This window comes from Tachyglossus aculeatus (assembly GCF_015852505.1).
Source record: "Tachyglossus aculeatus isolate mTacAcu1 chromosome 12 unlocalized genomic scaffold, mTacAcu1.pri SUPER_6_unloc_1, whole genome shotgun sequence".
Lineage (NCBI taxonomy): Eukaryota > Metazoa > Chordata > Mammalia > Monotremata > Tachyglossidae > Tachyglossus > Tachyglossus aculeatus.
In genome coordinates, this window is record NW_024044828.1 from 6,020,382 (window position 1) to 6,034,540 (window position 14,159).

Below are 14,159 nucleotides of genomic sequence, written 5' to 3' on the forward strand. Positions count from 1 at the left end.
GAACCAAAGTCTCCTGACTCCTGGTCCCTTGCTCTTTTATCTAGGCCTCACTAGCCATTTCACATGAAATTATTTTTGCAGATATTTTTTCATGTTGGAGTTAAAGTTTCAAGAGCAATGTAATTATTAATGAAGCCAAAAAAGAGATATCTGTAATAAAGATGATAAAGTTTTATTTTCTTCAGTTTAGAGGATCCAAATGGGCAAATTAGGTCAAATTTTGTCAAATTTGTACATAAAGAAATAGGAAGACAGCCAGATTCTGAAAAAAAAATCTGATTCTTTGGTAAGAGGGGTAAAATGTCAGGATAATATGACATTGTGATTTGAATTGAAAATTATTCACCCCCCAAATTTCAACTTTTTAAACTTTATTAGATTAATAATCTTCATGAGACTTCAAAGGTTATATGAAAAATCGTCATGATTAATCAACTTTTAACTTTTAAAATTATGCAAATGCATTTTATTTCTTCTTTTTGCCTCTTTATGAACTATTACTCTTTACAACCAATCCAATGTTCCCCAAATCCCTTCTAGGTCATGACACTACCAGTCTATTCTGACACAGATGAGAGCAGTGGATTGTTGCTAGCAACACAATTTTGTCATGGGTAGCTAAGGAATTTTCCCCAGAAATGATTGAATATCACCTTGCCTACTTATAAAGTTCCCTGGAGCTCTTTTAAGAGTAGGAGTCTTATGCTTATTTCAGATTTTTCAAAGGTCATAACAGATGAGAAACTGTTTAAATGGATGTAATCCACTATTTTGCTGATTGCATCATTTAGCAAGTAGGTTAGAAAATTTTATCAATTAATGTAGAGTGTCAGAAGAAAACAAACAAAATGAAGCTGATAGACAATTAGGTAGCCTTTCTGCCCAGTATTGTTCATACCACCTGGAAAATGAGGCCTGAAATTTTCAGATGCATTTGACCAGTTAAAAGGAAGTTGTCCAATAAAATTCCACTTGTTCAAGTTCATTTTCATAATCCAGGTAAGTACCTTGGAAAATTTCCCTTTCCAAAGATGTAGCACCTTGTACACTCTGTCACTTCTGTGCTTTAAGCAACAGGTCATTTGGGAAGAGTGCTTGTTCATAATCAAAGCAGCTCTTTATGGAATAACAATAAAATTCAGCTTCTAAACCTTAAACTCTGGCAATTCATTAACACCGTCTGCAGTGTCATCCATCCTCACTCATTAAAGGGGGCAGAGAACATCTCCAAGTGTAGTTAATAAAGCATCAGAAGAAATTTCTAAAAGTGGTACGTGAGATTTTTGGTCAGAACAGTTATAGAGAAGCCCTTACCCTACAAGGCAATCCACCATTTTCCTAAATTCACATCTAATTTTCAATAGGCCACACAGCATCTCCCCTTATACCACAAAAGCAGGCAATGCAAGAAGGAGAGAGATCCAGCAATCAGAAGAGCCCACAATCTTTCAGATTTTCTTTGATTATTATGTCTGTAACTGCATCAAAAACAAATTTGACGTTCTGGGTGTCTGTGGCGCAGGTCATATGACAATATATCTCCTTATCTTCTTTTTTTAAATTTAGGTTGACGAACTGGTTCTTGATATAATTTCCTGCATCTTCAAATGTGTTGGGGCCTATATGGAAGAAAGAAAGAAACGTGACCTAAAAGTTGACCCTTAAGGCGCCCCAGGAGGATGAAGAATTATTTTATGAAGCCAAAGCAAGTTCCTGTTTTAGGAATTTGAGTCACTGTAGTGTTGATAAGACATCTACATATACAAAGTCCCTTAGCTTGTGAGCCCCATATGGGAGGGGGACTGTGTCCGGTCTGATTACCTTGTATCTGTCCCAAGCAACATGGCCTAGTGGATACAGCACAGGCCTGGGAGTTAGAAGGATCTGGCTTCTAACCCCAGCTCTGCCACTTGTCTTCTGTGTTACCTTGGGTAATTACTTAACTTCTCTGTTCCTCAGTTCCCTTATCTGTAATATGTGTTTTAAAACCATCAGCCCTATTCAGGACAGGGACTGTGTTCAACCTTTCATTCATTCATTCAATCATATTTGAGTGCTTACTGCGTGCAGAGCACAGTACTAAGCACTTGGGAAGTACAAGTTGGCAACATATAGAGATGGTCCCTACCCAATAGCAGGCTCACAGTCTAGAAGGGGGAGACAGACAACAAAACATATTAACAAAATAAAATAAATAGAATGAATATGTACAAGTAGAACAAATAAATGGAGTAATAAATATGTACAAACATTTATACATATCTACAGGTGCTGTGGGGAGGGAAGGAGGTAAGGCGGGGGGTTGAGGAGGGCGAGGAGGGGGAGAGGAAGGAGGGGGCTCAGTCTGGGAAGGCCTCCTGGAGGAGGTGAGCTTTCAGTAGGGCTTTGAAGGGAGGAAGAGAGCTAGCTTGGTGGATGTGTGGAGGGAGGGCATTCCAGGCCAGGGGGAGAATGTGGGCCGGGGGTCGACGGCAGGACAGGCGAGAATGAGGCACAGTGAGGAGGTTAGCGGCAGAGGAGTGGAGGGTGCGGGCTGGGCTTTAGAAGGGAGGTGAGGTAGGAGGGAGCGAGGTGATGGAGAGCCTCGAAGCCGAGAGTGAGGAGTTTTTGCCTGATGCGTAGGTTGATTGGTAGCCACCGGAGATTTTGAGGAGGGGAGTAACATGCCCAGAGCGTTTCTGCACAAAGATGATCTAGGCAGCAGTGTGAAGTATAGATTGAAGTGGGGTGAGACAGGAGGATGAGAGCTCAGAGAGGAGGCTGATGCAGTAATCCAGTCTGGATAGGATGAGAGATTGAACCAGCAGGGTAGCAGTTTGGATGGAGTGGAATGGGCGGATCTTGGCGATGTTGCGGAAGTGAGACCGGCAGGTTTTGGTGACGGAGAACCTGATTAGCTTGTCTCTATGCCAGTTCTCAGTATGGTCCTGGCACATAATAAGTGATTTACAAATACCATTAAAAAAAAAAGATATTGGGGTTCACAGTCTAAGTAGGAGGGAAAGTAGGTACTGGATCCTCATTTGACAGATGAGAAAATTGAGGCACAGAGGTGTTAGGTGATTTTCCTAGACACACAGGAGGTCAGTGGTGGAGTTGGAATTAGAACCCAGGTTCTCTGATTTGTATATGCCCTATCAGTTCACCATTCAACCAGAGCTCAGATCTCAAGCCAGGTGACCAATCAGTGGACAGTTGGGAGACCACTGCAGCAAACAGAATAGCCTGATGGGAAGAAATCAGAGGAAGGGTTCCTCTCCTTCAGCCAACACTTCATAAAGATCCAAAGTACCAAGACAGATTTTATATGGGACAACCCCATTAATGCAGACAGGTTTTTCTGTTTGTCTTCTCCAGTAGAACCCAAGGTCCTTGTGGGCAGAGAATATGTTACTCTGTTAATCTGTGTTTTGCAATCACCTTCTACAGTGCGCTACAGTAGGTAAATGCTGAATATATGTTACTACTACTACTAATTCTACTACTGAAGTGCAAACAGTATGTCTGGGTATAAGGCTCACAACTGCCTTTTCAACCACTCACACTGTCCCAATTATGGACTGATCGTATTCAAGTAAGGCCACTTTTGAAAATGAAGTATTTGTTGGTGTGTCCATGTTTCCTCTTTTGTGTCTGACTCTCCTCCCATCCCCCTTTTCATCTGTCTCTCTGCCTTTATGTTAGCCTGCTTCTACTGTGTAAACAAACCACACTCTAATATGGATTGGAAGCGTATACTAAAAGAAAAAGCCCTTTTCTGTTACTCTGTCTCTGTGCATTGCTGTCTCTCCTTCTCTATCCCCGTGTGAATCTCTGTCTCTACCTCCCTCTGAATGAGTGAATACACGCTCAAAAAATTACACTGATTGATTGAGTCTCCGTGTGTGTCTGCCTCTTTTCTACTTGCATCCTCCCCACCCATTTTCTTGGTCCAGAGGCTCAAATTCTTGCCCTCATCACATGCCCAAAAGATGGTCACTTGACCATGAAGCCTAGTCAGTGCTAGAATCCTACTTCACTTGTTATGAGCAGGGAATATTTCTGTTATATTGTATGCTTCTAAGTGCTTAGTACAGTGCTCTTCACAGAGTAAGCACTCACTAACTATGATTGATTGTCTGCCAGGAACTTTGCAGTGTTTTGGTATGGGTGCAACATCTTTAAGCTCCATTATCTTTCTGAGACACCACCCCCAGCCCAACCAAATCCAGGCTGCAGTGGGCACCCTGTATGAATGGATGAATTATTGTTGCTGCCACTTGGCAGCGGGATGACCCAGGAAGTTTTCCTGAATTCAATCATTAAGGCTCTCTAAAATCCCTGGATCACTGTACTAGATGAAAGGGTTCACTCAGGCAGCCCTTTAACAAATTCCTGCCCGTCTGAGATCGTGTCCTCATTCTGACTCCTGAGCAGTTCCAGTGTTAGTGGGTTAGACAGTTGATGCCACAGACTTCATAGAAAGCTGTAAGTTCCAACATTTTGTTCTTCTTATCTGCCAAGAATTTACAGTTTTGAAATAATATCCACATAGCTATGGGTGTTCGCATTGGGTCGGGAGAATGATGGATTAATTCTCTTCTGGGTTCAGGGCTATTAGATTTTGTAGGTCCCCTGTATATAAGTATGTTTTCCAAGTTATGCTCTGATTACAATTCTAGCTACACCATTAATGTTCTAGTAAATATGAAATAGTTCTCTGGTTATATTTCAGTCACATGACCTGTAGAATACAGTTTTAATTCAAAATAGTAATAGCAATGACAGTATTTGGTACATGTGCAGTACTTGCCAATGTATTAGTAAACATAAAATAGTTTATTGGCTATATTTTAGTCTGAAGGCATGCAGAATAAAGTTTTAATTTGAAATAACAATAATGACAGTGTTTGGTACTTGTGTAATATGTCAGTTAGTCAGTTGTAATTATTGAGCACTTACTGTGTGCAGAATACTGTACAAAGTGCTTGGAAGAGTACATCAATAAAAAGACACATTCTCTACCCACAACGTACTTATGGCCTAGAGTGTAGAGTGCCCCACACTGTGCTAAATGCAGGAGTATATATAATATTACTTTCAACAGCTACTCTGTATCCTAAACTACAGAGCATACATTTTTATATGCATACTTTTGTTCATGTATATAAATTTGGGCCATGCCTATTCAGCTTCCCCAAAATCAGACCAGTACTGTCCCGCTGCCAAACAGTTTCATCATCTGCTTTTGATTTTCCAAATAGACATTAGTTTGGAGCCAGGGGTCAGTGTTGCCTGATGGGATTTGGGCCAAATTAAAGATTTCCACCAAAAACCCCCATCAATTTCAACACGTATATTTGTTCCATCTATTTCTCTCTCTTTACCTTATGGAGAACAGAATATACTTGAAAGTGAAGATTTGACAGTTATCTCATGCATTTGATCAATTAAGAGGATCAGAGAGATCTTTCAGGCCTATATCCTACCTTGAGGAATGAATGTTGCATTTCAACATTAAACTGCATTAATCCAATTCCTGCATAATTGTCCAGATACCACTTCCTTTTGCCTGATCAGACCCCCCACAAAATCTGGAGAATTAAACATTTTTGCCTTATGATACATTCACAGGGAAGAGTTCCAGTTACACACATTATGCAATCATAAAATGATGCAGAGGAAAATGTTGACCCCAATAGTTAATCAATCAATAGTTTTAATGACGTGGCTCAGTGGAAAGAGCCCTGGCTTTGGAATCAGAGGTCACTGGTTCAAATCCTGGCTCTGCCAATTGTCAGCTATGTGACTTTGGGAAAATCACTTAACTTCTCTGTGCCTCAGTTACCTCATCTGGAAAATGGGGATTAAGACTGTGAGCTCCCCGTGGGACAACCTGACCACCTTGTAACCTCCCCAGAACTTAGAACAGTGTTTTGCACATAGTAAGTGCTTAATAAATGCCATTATTATTATTATTATTATTATGAGAACCTACAGTGAGTAGAACACACTGGGAAGAACACTATAGAGTTAGTGTACAAAATTCTTCGAGGCATTTACAACCTAGTAGTTCAGATTGATACTAAAACTATTTACAGATAGGTGGAAGAAAGTAATGTGTGTTTGTAGGTAAGCAAGTGCTCATGTAATAGAATATATAAGTGGATATGTACAGAAGTTCTGTAGGTGGTTAGGAGCATTGAGTGTGGCAAAGAAGGGCTGATTTAGTAGTGATAATGCTAATTGTGGTATTTTTTAAGCATTTACTACGGGCCAAGCACTGACGGAGTAGATACAAAATAATCAGGTCCTACATGGGACTCTCAGACTAAGTAGGAGAGAGTACAGCTATTATAACCCTATTTTCCAGATGAAGGAACTGAGAAACTGAAGAAGTGATGTGACTTGCTCAAGATCACACAATGGGTAAGTGGCGGACTCTGACTCTCAAGCCTACACTCTTCCTACTAGGCCATGTTGCTCCTCTATCCGCACTATCACACTATTCCCCTCTAGACTGTAAGCTCATTGTGGACAGGGAACATGAGTACCAACTCTATGTAATCATAATGCAAGTGCTCCATAAATGCCATTGACTTTACAATTTATTGGTTGACATAGTTGAGGGGATATATTCTGGGTCACTAATGAGAACTTTACTTCATTAGCACATGAAATAGAAAAGATCTTTGGTGGGCAGGGAATGTGTCTACCAACTCTGTTCCATTGTATTCCCCAAAGCACTTACAACAGTGGCCTACACATGGTAAGCACTCAATAAATACCATTGATTGATTGATTGGTCACCCATCAATCAGTATTTTCGGCCATATAATCACTTACGGGTAGCTAATCAGAATCATCTATAAATACAATAACTGCCATACAATATCTACATGCCCACCTAGACGAATGGTCTAGAAGAGCCTTACCTTTGTATTCTGGGAAGCATATACTGAGATGAACCTTTGTTACTTTATCTTTGAAGAGGTCTTTCTTATTGAGAAACAGGACAATGGATGTGGTAGCAAAGTACTTGTGATTACAGATACTGTTGAACAGATGAAGGCTCTCGTGCATTCTGTTCTGTGAAATGTTAATATTTGAGGGAAAAAAAGAGGTTTTTAACTGTTCCTTACCAAGTATTGGATATATGTGGGAATAATACATACCGAGTGGATATTAATCCTTTAACACTGCCATCATGCAAGGGAATGACTAGGATACCCGGGGGCATTTTGAAACTTAACAACCTCCTTACTGTTCATTTTCTATCGGGACTCACCACTTCTTCATCTTCCACCAGGACCATGTCGTAGGCACTGAGGGCTACGCAAAAGATGATGCAGGTCACTCCTTCAAAGCAGTGGATCCATTTCTTTCTCTCTGACCTCTGCCCACCAACGTCAAACATCCTTTTTTTTTCCCCAAAGGGAAAGATCACATAAAGAAGGAAACATATACATCTTTACAAATGACATAAAACTACAGGAGGGAAAATAGTACCATATTTGATCTTCTCAATCGATTGGAGGCTTTGGTATCACATGGCCTCATATAAAGCCATTATCAATCAATCAATCCATTGTATTTATTGAGCCCTTACTGTGAGCAGAGCACTTACTAAGGTCTTGGGAAAAGTCAATATCATTTCCTGCCCACAATAAGCTTTCAGTCTAGAGGGGTGAGACAGACATGAGTATAAATAAATAAATTATGGATATGTACGTAAGTGCTGTGGGGCTGAGGGAGGAGGGTGGGGAGTGAAAGATGTTAGTTTCCTAGTTCCCATGGTCTGGTACATTGAAATAAAAGAGGAAGAGCAGAAAAAATGTCATAAAAGTTCATGACAGTGAAACTGCCAATGTTCAAACTTTTTGTCATTTAATTTTGTGGATATAGGAAGTAAAGCTTAGTATCATCAACACTTCTTGATACACAGGTAAGAAATGTAAGTCTATGTTAATATTCTGTCAATGTTTGATGGTTTTCAGAATAATGTACAAGAAAGCCTTAGAAATTTTAAGAGTAATAATAGCAATAGTACTAATTAAGAATTTTTTGGAAAAACATGTACTTTAAGGGTGAAAACAGGGAAAACATTAATGACATTAGTGACAAAACCAATCCATAGTTGAAGCTCTTCAAAGATCCTGAAGGGGACTTAGTCATGTGGAGGTTAATCATTGGAAGGGTTAATCAACAAATCAATATTTATTAAGTGCTTCCTGGGGGCAGAGCACTGTACTAAGCACTTGGGATAGTACAACAGAGTAGGTAGACATGATCCCTACCCACAGTGAGCTTAAAGCTACAGGGGGAGACAGATATTAAAATAGATTATAAGACTTTCTACATAAGTAAATGGCAGAGAGGACTTTGGAGAGCAGAGACCTAGCTTGGCAAAGAAGGGGAAGGAAGAGGGCTCTTCAGATGGATGGACTTTTTTATTCAGAGGCTCAGTTAGGTATAGGCAAGTCCTGGATTATGAAGGAAACAGGTTCATAGCATAAAGAATATACTGTGGCCCTCCTGACTTACAGTATCTGAGCATACAGGGTAGTTGTGGGGCAGTTGGCCATTTTTTGTTTATGGAATCTGTTATGTACTAACCATGTGCAAGGCACTGTACTAAGCACTGGAATAGATACAAGGTAATCAGGTTGGACATAGTCTATGTCTCACATGGGGCTCACAATCTTAATCCTTATTTTACAGGTGAGGTAACTGAGGCACAGAGAAGTGAAGTGACATGCCCAGGGTCACACAGCCGACAAGTGGTGGAATCAGAATTAGAATTTAGGGTCTTCTGATTCCCAGGCCTGTGCTCTGTCAACTCAGCCATGCTGCTTCAGCCCAATCTGCTTCAACTTAATAATAATAATAATAATAATAATAATAATTTTGGTATTTGTTAAGTGTTTACTATGTGCCGAGCACTGTTCTAAGCGCTGGGGGAGATGCAAGGTAATCAGGTTGTCCTACATGGGGCTCACAGTCTTAATCCCCATTTTACAGATGAGGTAATTGAGGCCCAGAGAAGTTAAGTGACTTGCCCAAAATCACACAGTTGATAAGTGGTGGAGCTGGGATTAGAGCCCATGCTCTTTCCACTGAGCCACGCTGCTTCTGACTGAATTGACTGAACATTTGACTTGAACAGTCCCAGGGCTTGGTCCTTCCTCTGGTGGGACTGCACTACACAGCAAGTTCCCACCATACGACAGAGAGGGAGCCGAGGAGAAAATTATTAAAGAAATGGTGCCCAGAAAGTTTTGGTATTGCATCCAACTGAGGCCCAACTGGGACAGTGTGGGAGCTGGGAAGGTACTGAGTGGGAGCAGCTGGAGCTTTTGCTATGTGGGCATAATTAGTTCTGCATGGGCAGTCACGGGCATTCTAACCTCCTCACCACAAATCCACCTTTACAGATTTTCAAAATAGGTTTGATTTATGTATCTAGTCAGTTTCAGCAGCTCTGTATAGACATTAGATACGTGCAGAATTGCTAGTCAGATAAGCATTTTGTGAATAAAGGCTAATGCTGAAAGATTTCATGAAATCTTATTAAATTATCCATTTATATATGTAGCTGCTACAACTTCCAAAAATGTAACCAACGCTTTGGTCACTAAATCAAAAAAAAGTGAACACAAGTGAAGTTGTGTTCTTTAGTCTGCTCTTTAAAAATTGTGATTATTTTTGGAAATGAAGACTTGCAGTAAATGATATTCACCCCTTTCCTTGAGTAAATAGTGCTACAGAGCAATGGAACCAATTTTATAACTTCTGTCGAAATTCCACAGCAAAGCTCCTTTGATGGGCTGATTCATGTTTTTCTTAGTGCTCTGATTTCTCCAGTGTTTGGGGTCCAGATTTTGCTTAATGAGGATACCTATGATTCTACAGTGGGTCAGAAAAAAAAAAAAACTACTCTTTTCAGGGACTGTTTTCATAATCAAATCAGACTCTTCTGTAAATATATTTTCATTATTTCCTTGTTTGGTTTATGCAAACAAATTTCAGAAGCCTATCTCAAACAGCCATTAGGGTGGGGGGATTGGTGGCAGGGATTTTACAACATGATCTTATCAGTGATATGTTTAAAGATTTCTTTGAAGTTCCTCCCAAACAAATTTCCAAACTGGCACCAAATTTCAATGTTACTGAAATGCACTTTGCAATTGAATTAGCTCTTACATATATGCCCATCTATGTATTCTACTTGTCTCTTTACTTATTTATGCATCTATTTAAACTTCCTTACTCTTGTTATTATCAGCTGTGACTTTGATTTTCCTCAATCTCCCACCATTTGTATACATTTGTGAATCTCCCATTAGATTGCAAGCTCCTCAAGGGACTTTTACTCCATTGGACACTCCCAAGCCCTAATTACACTTCTCTTTCCACAGTAGGTTCAACCCATGCTATAGGTTGGTCAATTGATTGATTGACTGACTTAATTTGGAAAGTAGGAGGATAATTTTCATTTCCTCGAAACCAACAAAATATTGAAATATCTTTTTGAAATTCACCTGAGGGAGGACAGGACAATAAAATGTACTAAATACCCCTCTATAAAATAAATTGCCTCACAGCACAAACTCTCGCTGATTGTAATTTCCTCAACCTTTAATAAAAAAGGGAAAAAATCTGGTCTAATACCTCTCATGGTCAGGAAGGCCTCATTCTCATACCTGAAATGCAAATCCTTGAAGGAAAATTGGGTTTCAATGATTCCCGTGGTTTTTACCCTTGAGTGCAGCACGTCTTGTTCATTGGGAAGGTATCCAGGGGCGGATAGTCTGTCCAGGTCATTGAGGTAACTGAGGAAAATGAGCGCATTAATCCTCACTGCATTTACAGGACCAAACTATAGTGAAGAAGCCATTAAACCCAAACAAGATCTCAGTTAAGCTTAGTTATCGGCGCCTTAGGCTTAGGTTGAAACATCATCACCAATTGTGAAAGCTGAAAATGTGTCTCAGCAGTAGACAGTAAACATTCATTTGGAAATCAGAAGAGGCTTCATTCACCTCATGAAGGAAGTGTAGACTATAAGCTTGTTGTGAGTAGTAATGTGTTTAATGCTGTATTGTACTCTTCTAATCGCTTAGTACAGTGCTCTGTACAGTGCTTGGCAAATAGTCAGTGCTTAACAAATAGCATCAGCATCACCAGTATGTGCTCAATAAATATGACTGATTGACTGGCTGAAAAGCAAAATGAGTAGTTTGAGGAGCATGTGGAAAACTCCTGAAAAACCAGCATGTGTGAGTTCTCCAGGGTTGCTTTTTTGGAAATGCCGTATTAAGGATAACACATTTAAGCCCTCACTCATTTTGACCTTGTCCACATGGAGATGAGTTGTATTCAATTTCAATCAGTCATATTTATTGAGTGCTTACTATGTGCAGAGCACTTTACCACAGTGGGGATGGTTTGGACAGAATCAACCCCACTCCCTCTTCCAGTCCCACTGAACCCATTAGCCTGCATTGCTTCCTAGAATGAAGAGTGCTTTTTAGGTGATTGAAATATCTCCTAGAGAAACAGCCCTGAGAACCCATTAAGAAACATTTTCATTTGCCTGCATAACAAATGGGAACATGGAAACTCAGATGTGATGCATGAAATAGTGACATTTGCCTAAGAGCCTGTTTCTTTTAATATACAAATATAGGATTTGGGTGTCCAAATCTAAGGGTATTACAATGGGCCCAAAATAGATGGTCTCTGAGAATTTGCCTCAGTGAGTTTTACATTCCTAATTTACCTTTCCACACCTTCCTTTTCTAAGCCCTTGCTGAGCAAAAGCATGGTTTCTATGAACTGCGAAAGAATCTGTAGGAGTTAATGAAATGAGGAGTTTGCCTCTATTGTTAATGACAGCAACTGATATTTTGAGCAGTGTCTAATTCTGCAACATTTCAAACATTGGCATAAATCCACTGGAAGTGAGCCTGAATCTTTCTTTTACACTGCACTTTAAGCATCTTTCCAGAAATGTAGAAATTAGATTATCTTCAAAGGATGAATGGGCATTACATGAATCAGAGGACTCAAGCAGAGGCTTCTCATTAGAGGTGTTTCCATATTATATTGCTAGAATTGTAATCAACACCTTAAATCTACATTTTTCATCAACAGGGACACTCATAATGCAATTGGGATTGTCTTTGTTGTTCTCTGTTAAGACCAGAATTTGAATACAGTCAAAATGAATTAAACCAGTATAAACATGCCATATTCATATTTCCTGGAAGAATAAGTAGAGGAAAAAGTGAGACCCAAAAAAACCCCAAGAACAAATCCAGATTTAGCTCTTATTTTTCCCTGTCCTTAACCTCTTCCTAAAAAAGAAAAAAAGCATTTTTCTGTGTGTCAGCTCTGGGCTTCCTTTAATGTGATTTGATTGATTGGTCTCTTTTTCACATATCTACCTCACTACTATCAAGGCAGCAACCACTGTCTCCCCCCAGATCTTTCTCTTCACATTTTCCAGCTAGAATTGGGGCTGGAGTGAATTCACTTACTAAGCAGCAGAATCACTGAGCTGATATTCCGAGGCACGTTTGAAGCAGGCCTGGATTCCAGGGTCTCTCCACAGACGCTTCATCCTTTCCGCAAGCTCGGGAGTCATGGTGCCATCTTCTAAGGTGTTTGCCATCGTGCCGAGCTGCTTTTCGTCTTCCTAAAGTGTGATTTTAATGACAAGAAAAACTCTTCTGAGTTTCAATCATAAATAAATGATAATAAATAATTGTGGTATTTGTTAAGCACTGAATATGACCAGGCACTGTGCTAAGCAGTAGGGTGGATACAAGCAAATCAGGTTGGACACAGTTTCTGTCCCACATGGGGCTCAAAGTCTTAATACACGTTTTACAGATGAGGTAACTGAGGCACAGAGAAATGAAGTGACTTGCCCAAGGTCACACAAGCGGCAGAGGTGAGATTAGAACCCAGGTCCTTTTGACTTCCAGGCCTGTGCTCTATCCTCTAGGGCATACTGCTTCTCATGCCCATGCTTTTAAAGTACTTACAAATATGATGAGGACTATGATAGATACAATCAGATCAGACAGTACCTGTGCACAAGTAACTCACAGTGTCGGGGGTAGGGAGTGGCTGGGGATGGGGGTGGGGAACAGATATTTCATGCCAAATTACACATGAGTAAACTGAGGCACAAAGAAGTTAAGTGATTTTCCAGAGGTCACGCAGCAGACAAGTCCCTCACCCTAAGTACTTACATACTCATGCCACTCCCACAGTACTTAAGTATGTACCCTTATGCTCAGTACTTCCCGTACTTGTAATTTAATACCAGTCTACATTGCCAGATAGTAAACTCCTTAAAGGAAGGGATTATGTCTACCATTTGTATTGTACGCTCCGAAGTACTTAAAATGGGGCTCTGCACAAAGTGAATGCTCCTGGCTCAGTGGAAAAAGCACAGGCTTTGGAGTCAGAGGTCATGGGTTCAAATCCCGGCTCTGCCACTTGTCAGCTGTGTGACTTTAGGCAAGTCACTTAACTTCTCTGGGCCTCAGTTACCTCATCTGTAAAATGAGGATTAAGACTGTGAGCCCCCTGTGGGACAACCTGATCACCTTGTAACCTCCCCAGCGCATAGAACAGTGCTTTGCACGTAGCAAGTGCTTAGTAAATACCATTATTATTATTATTATTATTATTGTTATTAAAAACCACTGATTGAGCCTGGCTTTGCCACTTACCTGCTATGTGACCTAGAGTAAGTCACTTGAAGGATCTGTGCCTCAGCTTCCTCATCTGTAAAATGGGGATGAAATACCTATTCTGCCTCGCCCTGAGGCTGACATTTACTGATGCTTACAGCCTTCATAATTATCACAATTACTACAAATATTATTATTATTATTATTAAGGGGGCAGAGTCAGGATTAGAAACAAGGTCTCCTGACTCCTAATCCTCTGTTCTTTCTGATAAATGCATCTCATGATTTTGAATAGGACAGATTCAGCTGTTATCTCTTAAGATAACACCACTTCCACATCTGATTTTTAAATCCATAATCACCAGAGGAACTTAGCATGTTGCCCATATAAAAACTCTGTTGGGGTTACGAGGAGCCTTTGCTAGGCCAAACCAGATAGCCATTTGCCTCTTCCATTAGGGCAGTTTGGGG

General features: G+C 40.2%; 1 protein-coding gene across 1 annotated transcript in view; it reads right to left on the minus strand.

Annotated features, from left to right (window-relative positions):
* Positions 1–1,428: 1,428 nt before the first annotated feature.
* The window catches only part of GNAT3 (G protein subunit alpha transducin 3), a 30,639-nt gene continuing 17,908 nt past the window's right edge, over positions 1,429–14,159 (minus strand). The window contains exons 4-8 of the mRNA XM_038741360.1: positions 12,522–12,679; positions 10,683–10,811; positions 7,268–7,397; positions 6,915–7,068; positions 1,429–1,619 (exon numbers count right to left, since the gene is read on the minus strand). Coding sequence (XP_038597288.1) covers positions 1,429–1,619; positions 6,915–7,068; positions 7,268–7,397; positions 10,683–10,811; positions 12,522–12,679 — 762 coding nt within the window. The remainder of the gene's footprint in view (positions 1,620–6,914; positions 7,069–7,267; positions 7,398–10,682; positions 10,812–12,521; positions 12,680–14,159) is intronic.